Below are 13745 nucleotides of genomic sequence, written 5' to 3' on the forward strand. Positions count from 1 at the left end.
ATTTCGCATTATTGTGCCTTCAGGACTTACAACACAGCCTCTTCATATTTTCTTTAACCTCTTGGCAACTGATTCACAGTGTATCCTCATGCTTTCCCTGTTTTTCTCATGTGCACTAAACTTGGAATATAAATGCCTGTTTTGGTGGACCTCCAGTTTTCTGTTTCCAGTGCAGTTCATATTTTACTTTTAGTTGCTTAAGTAGCCCACAGTGACCCATTCTCTCTTCAGTGTTTCCCATTTTCATTGGAACAAGACAAATTTCTGCTGGCTTTCCATTACAGTACCTTCTCAAGTCTTTCCTACTGCCCTTCCCCGTTCCACAATGGCTTTTCTTAAACTCTCTCAACTGATCCTGTGCATTAGATTTTCCTCGTAATACTGCATCCTTTCATTGGATGACATCAAAACTCTTCAAAGACAACCAAGAAGGAGGTACTGCTCACTAATATGTAAAGTTAATATAAGTGACTAGCTCCTCAATGTCATCTACTGATCTAGTTTTCTGATAACTACAGAGCTTTAAGATTTTTGTATTAGCACAGAAGATGGTTGTTCTAGATTAATGTTGCTGCCTGCCAGATTTTGTACCATCAAGATCTGCTATGACTGAGGTGATGTGGCAAGACAGGAAAGACACCATTGTCTTATCCCCCACTGCTACCATGAACACAGCTAATTAACTGCTAATGAAACAGAAGGAAAATTGTGTTAAATGAATGAGAGGAGGAACACCCAGACATTCCCTCTCCTTGGCTCACAGCCTGGATGCATAGTGAGACTAGTCTTAAATTTCACTCACTTGACTCATAGTCACTTACTACAAGCTCTTATACTGAATTTCAGATCTATGATTATTTAAGTATGTGATCCACAATTAGAATTGCACAAGGAAATACATTAGAAACAGCAATTAAGAGCTGTGTTTTACATGGTTTTGCTCTGGTAGGAATGTATGCCCACTTAGCACCCATATACAGGCAGATTAGATAGAGTACACGAACAGACAATAAAGTGATCCTTGGTTTATAGCACTCTTTTGTTAATAACATCCACAAGCATTTTAATTAAACCATGTTCTGCTCTGAATGATGTCCTATCACTGTTACTTGTGTTCTAAATATATGGCAGCCCTGCAGTATGTTATTTATTGATATTATAGCAATCCTTACAGACTTCCAGTTGCTGTACATCATCAGGGCCCCAGAGTGCTTAAAGTCAGTGGAGGAATTGTGGCATTCTGTGAGCCTTGAAAGTCATGGAACTGACTCCAAAACCTGTTAGTGACTGATTCACTGCTCCTGGTTCTTAAACCAGGCTGCACAGGAGGGCAGTTGCAAAGGCCCCCTTTAGCCTAAGGAGCTTACTTGCCTTAGGATCTCTCCACAGCCAGTGGGGAGTGGTAAAAAAAGAGCAGAGTGTCTCAATGGGAGCTCATTGTAGGTGCTCTGAGTTGCCCCACAGGAAATGCTTTCTCTTGATTCTGCAGGAAACTGGGGGAGAAAAGCATCCTGAGGCTAAATCCAGTCTTTGTGAATGCTCCCTAAATTATTCTTATATGTGTTTGCAACAGCCATCTCTGATAATCTGCAATATATTCCGGAATGAGAAATGAGAACAGCAAACAAATACAGCAAAAGTCTCTCTCCTAGGCTAACGCTAGCCCCTCACCTCCTTGTCGAAAGTTCAGGCGGCTTAATCTACACATGCTCACAGGGACAGTGCTGGCTGCAAAGCAGAACAAGTAGTCATTTATCCAGGCACAGCTGTTGCCTAATGACAGAGGTCTCACAGTGGCTCCTGTGTGATGGAACGCGGGTCTGTTTTCAGACTTGTCTGATCACTGCTTATCTGTGACCTGCTGAACTCACATCAAAAGCCCATCATCTGTAAATTCTTTTTCTCCAATTTCCTCTTTTTGTTCCACGCTAACTGCTAACCTTATATCTTACATGAGCTTTTTTTAGCAAATTTACTAGAGTTATTTCTCTATTTTTTCCTTTTAATACCAGTATTTTTCTTCTTCTTAATTCTCTCTGTTCTTATTTTTCTCCATTTTTAGTCTAACTTCATCTACTCCCATCTGTCTCAATGCCAGCTTTTGATTAATCTATCTCCGCATAAATTCAGTTTAGCCGCTGACAGTACTTTTTTAGGTTTGACCACATGACATCCACCTGGTCATTTCTGGGGCAGGGAGGGGAAATGAAGTAGAGAATAGCAAAAAAGCAAAAAATTGCTTTCTGTGTTGAAGCGGTTGGTTTTATTTAGTGAAACTAAATTTTCTGGTGTCTTGTCCTTAGCATAACTACAGTACCTGCCGCTAGACAAGAAAGCTGTCTGTACGGATTTTATCAGTCTCACAATATATTCCTTGTCATGCTGTGGAAATATGAATTTGTGCATATAAGTGACAGAAAAGTTTTACAATAGCAGATCCAGCAGAGCAACAAAAGTAATGGTGTAAGGTGGAGCTATACAGAGTTTTGTATTTTAAATGCTAGTCATCTAGATTAGTCCTACTATTTTGCATGGGCAATAGCTACACTGCCTCGGCTTATTTCCTTAAATTTTTAGAACAGTCACTACCCTTTTAAACATATTTTATAGCTGTAGCTCCATCAAATTAATTTAGAGGGTCCATCAGCCTAATTATACATATGGCTATAGTGATATAGCTAATGTAATAAAAAAACTGAGCACAACCCCCCCCTTAATTTCTGTGTACCACTAAACAGCTCCTGCCAGGAATGAATTAGCCCTGTTATTAAGAGAGTACTGAAACCTGTGCATATTTTTGGAGCAGAGGCAAATGTTCATTTATAGTAAAAACTCTAGAAACTTATTACTACATGTGTGTTTACATTCATAAAATTTATTCAAGCAAAGTTATTCAGAAAAGGCAGATATGGCACAGAGTGAACCTAAGGAGAGAAAGAAAATGAAATTCTTTAGCAGTGACCAAGGACTAGTCACATCTGTCTAACTGCAATAGAAATGAGTGCCACTGGCACTAAACTGTATCCAAATCCTCCACTCTCTGCAGAGAGTTTGAGACCTGCGCAAAAATGCTCCGTGACCACTTTTTTATCATCTACCATGTGGTTTTGTTCTTTCTTGAAGTTGAGTAATATATCACTATAAACGAGGGGGAGCAAATGAAGTATTAATCAAGCTAAGTCCGAGGGTTAATAAGATTAGCAGCTATCAGATCCATAGGCTATCTATAGCCTGACCACTAAGTCTTATGTCCTCAGGAGTTAATAACAGGGCTATCACAAACACCAAAAGTGCACATGACTGGCCTCTACCTGAATTGCAAGCAAGCCTTCCTGCTTCCAGAACAGGACCAGTGATGTCTGATAAAAACATGACAGCAAATAATTCAGGGAGAAAGCACAGGAAAGTGCTCCAAGATGTTTTCAGGGCTTCTTCCCATGCTTAGGAGGTATAAGGGGTGCTTACTTACAAATGAGACACACATTGGGAAGCCCAGCTGTGAAAGCAGAGGTTCATCCCCCCACTCATCTCACCAGGTAGTCCAAAACTACCTTCTTAATTAAAACTTGCAAAAAATGATCAAAAAAAAAAAATATGCAGTGAACAGGATGGCTAACATGGGGAAAACCAGGCTGTCTGGGTCTTGATTTTATTTTGGTGCACAGTGCTTCAGCATTTGAAACCGTGCCATCTAGGACTTATGAGAACAGTTGTTATCAGCAAGCATTATTAAATAGCAGACAGTTTGGGAAAGATGCTCACTCCCAATGTGCGGCTGTTTGGTTGCAGAAGGCAAATGCCTGGGAGGTGCCAGGAGTGTCAATACAGAAACAGGAGCAAGCAGTGGGATTAGACTACAGTTGGTTTGGGGTTTTCAGCACTCATTAAAATGACTGCCTGACAGCACTCTCTAAATGGAAATATTATGCAAGCTTTATGCAAACTGTGAATTCATCTTGGAGTAAACCCTCCTTCCTGTATCTTGCTGGGAAAAACACTTTATCGACAAATATATTCATACTGAAATAGATCATGCAACCAGTTTTAGAGAGAACGTAAGGTCTTATCCCTACCTTCTTATTTTGGATTTCTCCACCCTCTCTGGGGATGGTGGTCTGAACTTCTTATACTGTCAAACTCTCGCTGACCTCAACAGAAAATTGCTCATCTCAAAACACAGCTGAGCAGAGCAGCCAGCTGCCTCTCCTTCAGCCAGTTGCTCCCAAACCGAGGTTGCAACCCCACGTGCAGCTGCAAGGCAGGCAACTGAGAGCAGGGTCAGTCCTCCAGCCTATTATGTGGTGGTTCCACAGGCTGCGGGAGCAAAAGCTTTGCTACAACAATGATCATGGGTATCTTCTTTCACTGCTTTTAAATTGTTTTCTCCTCTTCCTCTCCCTCAACTAGCCATAGAGTCTTATTGCTGCTTGATCCATCTGAACCCTAAGGCAAAGTTTTCAGCACTGGGCACACTCCTGCCGAGAGAGTTTTGTATGAATTATAAAGTCAGGGAATTCAAATAGTACATCAATTCCCTTCCTGCAGGCTGTCTTCATGAGCGTTCATTCATCTTGAAATGATGGTATGCTAAGAAGTCACTTAAGCTCTTAAGCTTCCCTGATCTCATGTCACAACTTTGAGAACAACCAAAAGGGAGAAGGAGAATGCTTGGAAAAGCATAAAACCAAAAACTGTAGTCAGAAACATTTCTGTTGCTGCAACTGCTGTTAAATAAAGAGATCACTCCCTACACAGATAAAGCATAACAGTATGTTCTACTATATAGCTCATAGCAAACTTTGATTCAGTCCAACATTTTTGTCATCAAAAGATTATTGCAGTGGTGTCCTTCTTGTTTTGGGAAAGTAGACAAACAGGTAGAAAGCCCCTCTACATGCACCCTTCTAGAGACTGTAAAGGAGGAGAAGCAAATAAGAAAGAGATATCCAGCCCTCTTCCATTGTGGGAGGACTGTTGGCTATTTCTGACAAACAGAATAATGTTCTGTCACAGACATATGCTAAAAATTATTTCTTCCTGTCATTACATCTAGCAGTATTGGTAGCCTTTACAAAGCACTCTTGTATTTCAGAGGTAACATTGCCACGTGAACACTAGCTGTGCACTTCCAAAAAGGCTAAGCAACACATTTCTTACAGCCTTAAATCACATCTTCCAGGCCTGCTGGAGATCAGAGGGGTTTGCACAGAGCAGCAACTAAGTGCAAGTCACTTGTGATGTTCTACCTGCTAACTAAAGAGCAGACAAACACTGGCAGGCTGGGCTGGAGCTGCGGGCACACAGCGCTTGCTCTGCCTCATTTCAGAAGTATAGCATTGCTCTCCTTTCTCTCATGCCCTCTGCCACATGCCAGCAAGGAAACAGGAGCATGGGAGCAGCTGACCGCTTCTGATGCCAAAGCACCGTATGCAGTGGATTGCAACAGCCTGTGCTCACCAGCACTTCTCAAAGAAAAGGAGAAGGCAGTGTTCCTCTCAAGGCTTGTGTAGGGTGGGGGAAGGAAGGGGAAAGGAAGCCAGCTCTCTGTACTCTTTATCCTCTCATGGGAGCTAAGTAGAGGAAGCCAGATTTGGGAAAATGTATGAATATGAGGCCATGGCAGGTTTTCCCCTTCCACATAACACAGCAATTGCAGGAGTGCCACAATGCCACTTCTCAACGTTGAGTTCACATGGTTTGGGAAAGTGGGCAAGACAGAGGTACAGGAGCCCCTCTGCACTCTGATGCTGTTTCTTCCCTTTCCAGGGCACAGTGCAGTGGCTGGGACAGCCAAGGAAGCACACACACGGCAGAGGTGCTCTCAAAAGGTCTTTGCCCTTCTCCTCCCCAAACTGCTTGCTCCTCGTCACTCTCTTTGCTTACCAGTGATTTCTAGGGGAAAAGAGAAAAGGGAAAAACAAGAGGCAAATATAACTTGCCATTTCCAGAGGCGACACAGTACTGCTGCAGGGATCAGCAGGCACACTGCTGGTCATGCTCCTCTCCACAAGGACAGATCAGAGACACGCAGAGAAACCATAACTCTTAGGGGTGAAGAGACTTCAGCTTGACACCTACATAATGACTGAGTACCTGACACATACACTCCAACTGAGTACCCCCTCCCTGTGCTGTTCTAGCTCTGGGTCTGCAGGATTCCCTACCGGCAGGAGGCTGGTGGAGAGAATGGACTCCATACATTTCCATGGTCAGAGGCAGTTTATCAATTGTTTGAGGACCTGTCTAGGTCAAGTTTGATTCTATTTTCAGATCTGCGTAATAACTGTTGATGACATCTGCCCACGATTGGCAGCAAGCATTGATGAGTACTGTAAACAACTGGTTTCCAAATGTACAGCCACGTGTCTCCTTTCTGCTCCAGGCAGCTGATAAAGATCCATTGATAGTAGTTGCTGTTTAATATGGTAAATTATTTTGGAGATTACAGTATTCTCTTATGTAATCTCCTTACGTAAGGACTGAGAAAGAAAACATGTAAAGAGCAGAATTTGAACAGCAAACCAGCAGGAGATCTGGAGCTCGACACAGGTATTGCCATCCTGAAAGTCTTTTCTGAATATTCAAAGATAATAAAAACCCAACAGAAATAAAACTCACCCTCTTTTAAATATACACAAGAAACTTAAATAATAGTTGTACCTCACCGCAGAATCCTGCGTGATAGTCCACTACCTGGTATTTAGCTAACCAGATGTTCAGTGAATTAAATGGGAGGTAAATAAGCAAGTAAGTTTTAATCCTAAGTAAAACCAAAAGAAAACTGAACAAAAAGCTCCAAAAACTGGAGCCTCGAGATTGCAAATGGGTTGTTCCTGGGGTAGGTTCAGGTTGGAGAAAAACACGTTGTTCTTCCTAACCAGCTACCGTGTGGTGACACACGCTGTCTGACATTTTCTGCATGCTGATTTATGAAACTGTGCTGTGCTACTCCATTCGGTCTCCTCATGTGCTGTGTTAGCAGCTCCTCCTGTAAGCATGTTGCTTGTTGCTCCTAAGGAAGAGTGCATTCATTCATTATTGCTGATTCCTTGCAACTCATGCTTGTAGTAGAGAAAGACAGAGGGAATGACTTAAAATGTTTAAAAGCTTGATGGCAGAGAGGAGAATGTAAAAAAAAAAGATAAAGAGATGGGAAAAGAAGCAAGACCAGCAGAATGGGTAGAAAATGCAGAGAGGCTCTTCTGTCCTGTTCATTCATATTTATTAGTGTCTGCTCTGTTCCTTTCTTTATCTTCCTTTGCTAGATCATGTGTCATACTGCGAGCTTTAAGAACATTGTGCTCAGATAAAATGGCAAAAAGCCAACACATGCAAGACCTGAACATACCAGGGAGATTAACAGTGTTCATGGGTGGAGGCTGTTTGTAGTAATATGAGAATATCTCAACAAGTTTCATACCTACAGAAAAAAGGTCAAAATCAGGAGAGGGTCTGTCCTGTCTTTATTTCTGAGCATGAGGTATAGATGGCTCACAGATTTACAAAACTCAGTAAGTGATGGACGTTTTTACTGCTTTTAGCTAAGATTTGAATCTGTTCTTAAGAGAGCTGAGAAAATACTGGAAAAAAATCCACCAGCATTCGCTCAAACTTTTTTATTAATTCAGTTCAGCTTTGTTCCGTTCATTCTGTTTGTCCTTTATATACATTCTAATGAACGAATTTGCTGGTGATGAGACTTAGAGAAACTGAAATCATTATGCAAATTATTCAGTGAAGGTTTTGGAATGATGCATTGGTGAAGACTAGATTCTTAAAGATAGAAGCAACTGAGGAAATTTCACCTCTGCCCTGTCACTACACTAGTTATAAACAAAAGGGCTCATATCTGTTTGGGTTTTTTTCTATTCAAAAAGCTGTAATTCTAAAATTAGTCAACATTAAAATGTCTTTCATGCTGGATTTTATCAGCCTCTCAAATGGAAAACACACCCTACACATGCGTATTTGATCAAAAACTTGTCGATTTTTTTTTCTGTTTGCATTTTTTCCTTAAAATGCAAAACATTGGTTGATGTGCATTTCCTTGGCAGTAAGATCAAGGCCAAACTTGAGGAAGAAAAGGTTAATGCTCCTAACATTGGCTCCATTTACAATGAAATATCACAGGCAGAACAAATCCAAAACGTAGTACTTGCACTTGTCTTCTTTTAAGCCCTGCAGAATAGCTCTGAAATATAAGGTAGAGAGAATGTCCAAAGAGAGGGAAAGTAAGGAGAAAAAAACCCGCAAAACTAGGGGAAGATATACTGCATGCTCTTGTTTCATGGGGGAAAAGAAGTAATGACATATTGATCATCTGACTAGTTTCAGTCAAGAAAATGAGACTTTCCCATGTTTAGTACTGAATTACTAAATGCGAGTAGACCTGTTACCACAGCAGCTGATGACATTAGCCCTACTGAGCTCTCTGGCAAGTGAATCTGTTGGTGTGTCTTGCTGGTGCTAAAAATGCAACCGAGTTCATCATACTTTAGAGACTCCTTGAGATAGTTCTGGAAAGCTGGTAACCCACAGTGTGCAGATACATACTTGACTGAAATTTCTAAAATAAGTGTTCTTTATGGGGCAGATGCTGATAGCAAAAAAAAAAAAAAAAAAAAAAATCAATGTTTTTAAAGCATTTTGCTATCATCACACTGAGAAACACAGAGACATGGGGAATTTCAAGAAGCTAACTTTCTGCTCAAAGATATCTTTTCTATTAACAATTTTCTTTAAACTCTGCAATTTTTATAATATTCTTACAGTCCTCCTCCTTCCACTTGCTGTATTGTTTTCCATCATAAGCAGTAAGTTGGCTGTCTGGATCTCTTCATTCACTGTGACATTAGGTACTTAAGCCTAAGGCGCCAACATCTTTCGAAAGGTTGCACAGGGTGGCAACGCTTTGGTTGTGAAGATAAAATGCATCCAGGTGGTGAATTCTGAATTTCAATTATTTCTTGACCTATGCTGACAATTTGCACTCTTTTTTTCTCCACTCCTTCTAGGAAGGAGACATTCACTTATCCAAATATTTCTTTTGGACACAAATATAGCTTAGTTGCAAAAATAACTGAATGTATATGAATGGTAGGCCTTATTTATAACTGCCCTGTTCCATCTGTGATTGATTGCCTCCAGTAAGGATACTTTTAAATGTAGCTGAGCTATTTGTGTTGGAGGCAGTGGCTGCAGAGCAGTATCGTTTGGCAGTTAACAGATAGCTGAGCTTCTTAGTGCTCCTCTGTATGTGCCCCAGCAGACATTATTATTTTAGAAGTCACTAATACTGCTTATTAGAATTCTGAAGTAACGGTTTTTCTCTGCTTCTGCAAACTTTTTGCTTTTCTTTCTGCACTGAAGTTATGGCTTTCCGTCTCCCCCTCTCAACCCTCTTTTGCCAAGTTGCCTTTTTAATTCATTCACCTTATAACATAGCATATGCAATATAAATATTTTTTTATTTATATATAACACCTATATATTTGCCAAGTAAGGAATAGAGCATAAGGAAAAGTGTAAGGATAAAATATCTCTTACGAAGTCCCATAAGACAGAGATTATGTTCTTTCTTCCTAGAGTGGTAGCAAGAAGGAAGTTCACTGACTTCAATGCAGGGGTTGAAACTGAAGGATCCAGCCCCATTAGCCTCTGTGGAACAGCACAGAAGGATTTTCACAGGAAGACATTCTAAAATGACACCTGGAACTTGACAGCACTGTATTTCAACATTGATTGGAATAATTAGTTTATACCTGTTATGACACTATCTCAAGTAATTTAAACATAATATGCCCTGAAACTATAAACAAATAATTTGGCAATGATCTGGAGGAATGCTTTATATGGAGCAGCCCCTGAATAAAGTAAAGGAATGAAGTTATCAGAGAGTCTGAGCAGCAGAAGCCCTGCTGCTTTGAAAGATGTATGTGTGGGTGACTCTTTCTAGACTTTGCTTCTAAACTATCAAACATGTCCCTAAAATAACATTACACCAAAACACAGACTAGGTCAGAAGAGAATACTAGCAAACACCACTGCAATGCAGAGACCTTTCAGATTTCTTCTTAAGAGTAAATAGTTCCACACAGCCATGAGTACACAACTAGAACTACTGGACGGATTAATTATGGCCTACTCATGTTTCATCTCTCCAATAAATGTCCTACTGAGAATAATAAAATATTGGATATCGATAGATTATAACATCAGGAGTTCTGAAAGCATTCAAACAGCAACACTCCAGAAGAACCCCTCTTGACTTGGTACACAAACTCCAGACAAGAACGGTACTACTGGTATTTTGGAAAGATGTTGGCATGTCATTTAGATATATTTTGATATTCTGTACTTCTATTTCAAAATATTGAGGTGGCCATTGAATTCTGAACGTATGCACATGAAAAGTTGCAGGGTTTTTTCCTCACATTTTGACGATCACCACCACCACCACAGTATGATCTTTACATACCTCTTGTTCATCACGAGTCTATACAGTATAAAATCCCTCCTGATAATCAAAGCTTAATGGACAGAGAAAAATGATTAAACAAGCATAGAAACAGCACGCACCAAAATAAGTTGATTTTTTTTGTTTTTTAAACGTGAGAAATGTAACTCCACTAGAAAATTGTGTAAACATACTCAGAAGTAAAAAGGGACACAAATTCAAGTCTTGAATATGCCCTTGCGGCATATTTTGGAGGTCAGCAGGCAGAGATTATCTTAGATCTGAGATAAATACTTCTAAAGATGAAAAGTTATCAGAAATTATTGTCGTCACCACTTCTGTGCACTCAAGAGGGGAATGCAGCTCCCATGCTTTGGCTTGTAGTAAACGTACCATCATGGGCTGGAGCAGCACAGTCTGTGAGCAGGAGGGCAAAAAACACATGTGCAGTTTAGATACAAATGCTGATTGTGGAAGTCACCTTATCTTGTTACAGAGAAGCACCATGCCATGGGGAGTCTTCTGTAGTTGCATGTTTCTATACTGACCTAAACAATATGCCCTCTGGCAGCGACTGCCAAAAACCCACTCCCTGGGTAGGATGAGAGGTAGGACCTGTGTAACTGCAGGAAGACTTCTGCTCCATGACAGCTGTAAGAATAGTTGTCTGCCATATGTACTGTATACAAGTGCTCATTTTAATTAAGATTTAATCTCCTCAATCTCTCTGCACTAATCCTTGGTTCTCTCTCATAATATTCCCACACACCACTCCGGGGTATTTTCTGGCATTGAAAAAGTCTTAACTTTGCTGGGTTTGGTCTGGTTTGACAGACTCCTGTGTATCCATCTTCATCTTTTATTTTCTGACAGAAATCTGCTAAATATGTGAGGCAGAAAAGAACACCAGTGTTTGAGCATTAATTGGACGAGAATGGCAATTTGTGGATTTGAGGAATAGCAAAGGTGCCACTAGAGTGTGTAAGTGGGCAGCTGGCACAGTAGCTTTGCCAACATTTGCGTCAATGTGGGAGTACAGCAATATGGTAGCTGTTAACATTGTACTCAGTAAATATCTCATCATATGTGAAGATATGACTAGCCTTTTGGAGGAAGAAGCTGAGTATTCTCTGCATCCACAGCGGGATTTTATGTGTAATCCCAGCAAATGTCAGCAGGCCTTCATGGATGCTTAAATACTGTATACATAAAATTGCTTTCTTGAAATCTAGTGTATAGGGAAACAGTGAAATAATAGTGAAATAATTCACACATTGATTTATCACAGTGTAATGCTCGACATGGCACTTTTTCTCAGCTGACTCAAACCTTAAGGAAAAACACACAGGCCTGCTTTTGTCAAGTGCACGTGACAATTTTTGTTACTATGAGACTTGGTTTCTATGTGCTATATATATATATATGTGCATTCATAAAAGAGAAGCACTTAAGTTTTTCCCAAGATTTTTTTTCTGTTGCTGTTAGAAATAGGAAGGATGTTAAAATTATTGTTTTAAGACCAAGGAAATTGTTTCTGTTTCACATGAATTTGATACATTTCCTAACGATTGGAGTTAAACAACAAAGACAGTATTGTAGATAAAAATGGCACTAGAGCTCAGTGGGATATGTTTCTACAATTATTTCTTGCCATGAGGTTTCCTCCTGTGGATCTCTTACAACCCTTACACAAAGATTTACTACATTCTTCTGTTAGGAAAAAAAATACCTGGTGTTAGGTTTCTGTCTTCTAGTCATGTTCTGTTTTCATTTTGCCATGGCATTTCTCTGTCAGGAGTGTGCCTACACTTCTTTCTCCACCTTCTTCAAAGGGCCTTCTTTCTGTGCCTTGGTCCACCACTGCTACTCCTCTGAGTTTCATCCCTACATAACTACTAATTTGAACAATTCCCAGAGTCCAATACTCTATGCTTATACCATATACGTTCCCTTAGAAGAAAGTCCTCTATAATAAAAATTAACATGACATCGACAACTGAAACATCACCATTTTGAAGTGCCAAAACTACTGAGATTTTAAAGAAATTTTGTCTGTGAAGCTTCAAACAGGTTGATTTACAGATGCAAATAGCAACAAACACAGAACTTGAGCAAACTCAAAATTTATACTATAACACTTGGTTTGAACTTTTAGTCCATTTCATTGAAAATGAAAACACTAGATTTAATAAGGTGATAAAAATCATTATTTATTTTCAAGACCTATGAAAACACCCTAAGTCAACCAATTCCTCATTTTTATTTCTTTCTACATTGTCCACTAGCATCTTGCTGCTAGCAAGTACATGAACCGCAGAGTAAGCATGCTTTTTAACACTGAGAAATTCTAAACCAAATGTAACAAAATGTCCTATTCAGCCACTAGTAAAACTAGCTGGCTACACAGGTAAAGAAAATTTTCCATTCAGTAGTAATGGTGCTTATCCACTCTCCAAACCAGCTTCCAAAATGAGGATTCTACCCACAGAACATCACCCATGTTTTTATTTGTACATTCACAAAATCATACACTGTCTTTTATGAAAAAATTTGGGAATGTAAGGTGGTGGAGGAAAAAAATGACAGTACTAAATGACAGCGCTATTTCAAACTAATATGACTTATAAAGTGCTTCGGCTACTATGATGGACAAAAATGCTCTTCTTATATGCATAGAAAATTAAGTTTTATAGTTTCACATGCAAATATAAGAAGGGCCATTTACACTTTCTTACTGAAAAGTTAATGACTTGTACATTGTCTAATAAAATACCTTCAATAAGCCTCATTAATGTAGCTATTTACATTCACAGTTGTCATATGCATAAAAAAGAAGATACTTTCTCCACCCTATCCCTTAAACCTAAAATCTTGAAATTTATATCTGTAGAGAAATATCAAACTGCAACATTTCCTCACACCAAAACCCAAGACTCAAAATTGCACCTTCTGAATGAAAATGAAGATTCTGAAATGTTGCTCCAGAAAGTGAGGTATTAGCAGACTGATTTCAGCAGCAGGCAGCCAAGAAAGACTATGGCAGAGGTGCATATAATTTTTTACTGCCAGTGCGGGGTCAGCCCACTGTCTGAGAGGAGTGAAGACCTCATGTGGACGGGCCAGCCCCAGGAAGGACAGAGAACTGGGGAGCCCGACCACCCCGCAGAGTCACCACTTGTCTTCCAGCTGGAGACCAAGTCTGAATTGTAAGCTGCTTCATTTGTATTTACCAAAGAGGTGAAAGAAGGGCCTCATGCAGCCATCACCAGTCTGGCTGGACAGCAAAGAA

At 39.9% G+C, this 13745-nt stretch overlaps 1 protein-coding gene across 5 annotated transcripts in view; it reads right to left on the reverse strand.

The window, feature by feature from the left end:
- Nucleotides 1-13745, reverse strand: part of PHYHIPL (phytanoyl-CoA 2-hydroxylase interacting protein like) — a 140598-nt gene that overhangs the window by 43084 nt on the left and 83769 nt on the right. Inside the window, exon 1 of one of the 5 annotated variants that reach the window (XM_075025523.1) lies at nt 6165-6201. The exons of 3 other annotated variants lie outside the window; for them this stretch is intronic. In XM_075025523.1, the coding sequence (XP_074881624.1) occupies nt 6165-6201 (37 nt within the window). Of the gene's footprint in view, nt 1-4073; nt 4207-6164; nt 6202-13745 lie in introns of those variants that run through there. One more of the 5 variants, XM_075025524.1, reaches the window with a different exon arrangement.

Source organism: Buteo buteo, chromosome 4, assembly GCF_964188355.1.
Source record: "Buteo buteo chromosome 4, bButBut1.hap1.1, whole genome shotgun sequence".
Classification (NCBI taxonomy): domain Eukaryota; kingdom Metazoa; phylum Chordata; class Aves; order Accipitriformes; family Accipitridae; genus Buteo; species Buteo buteo.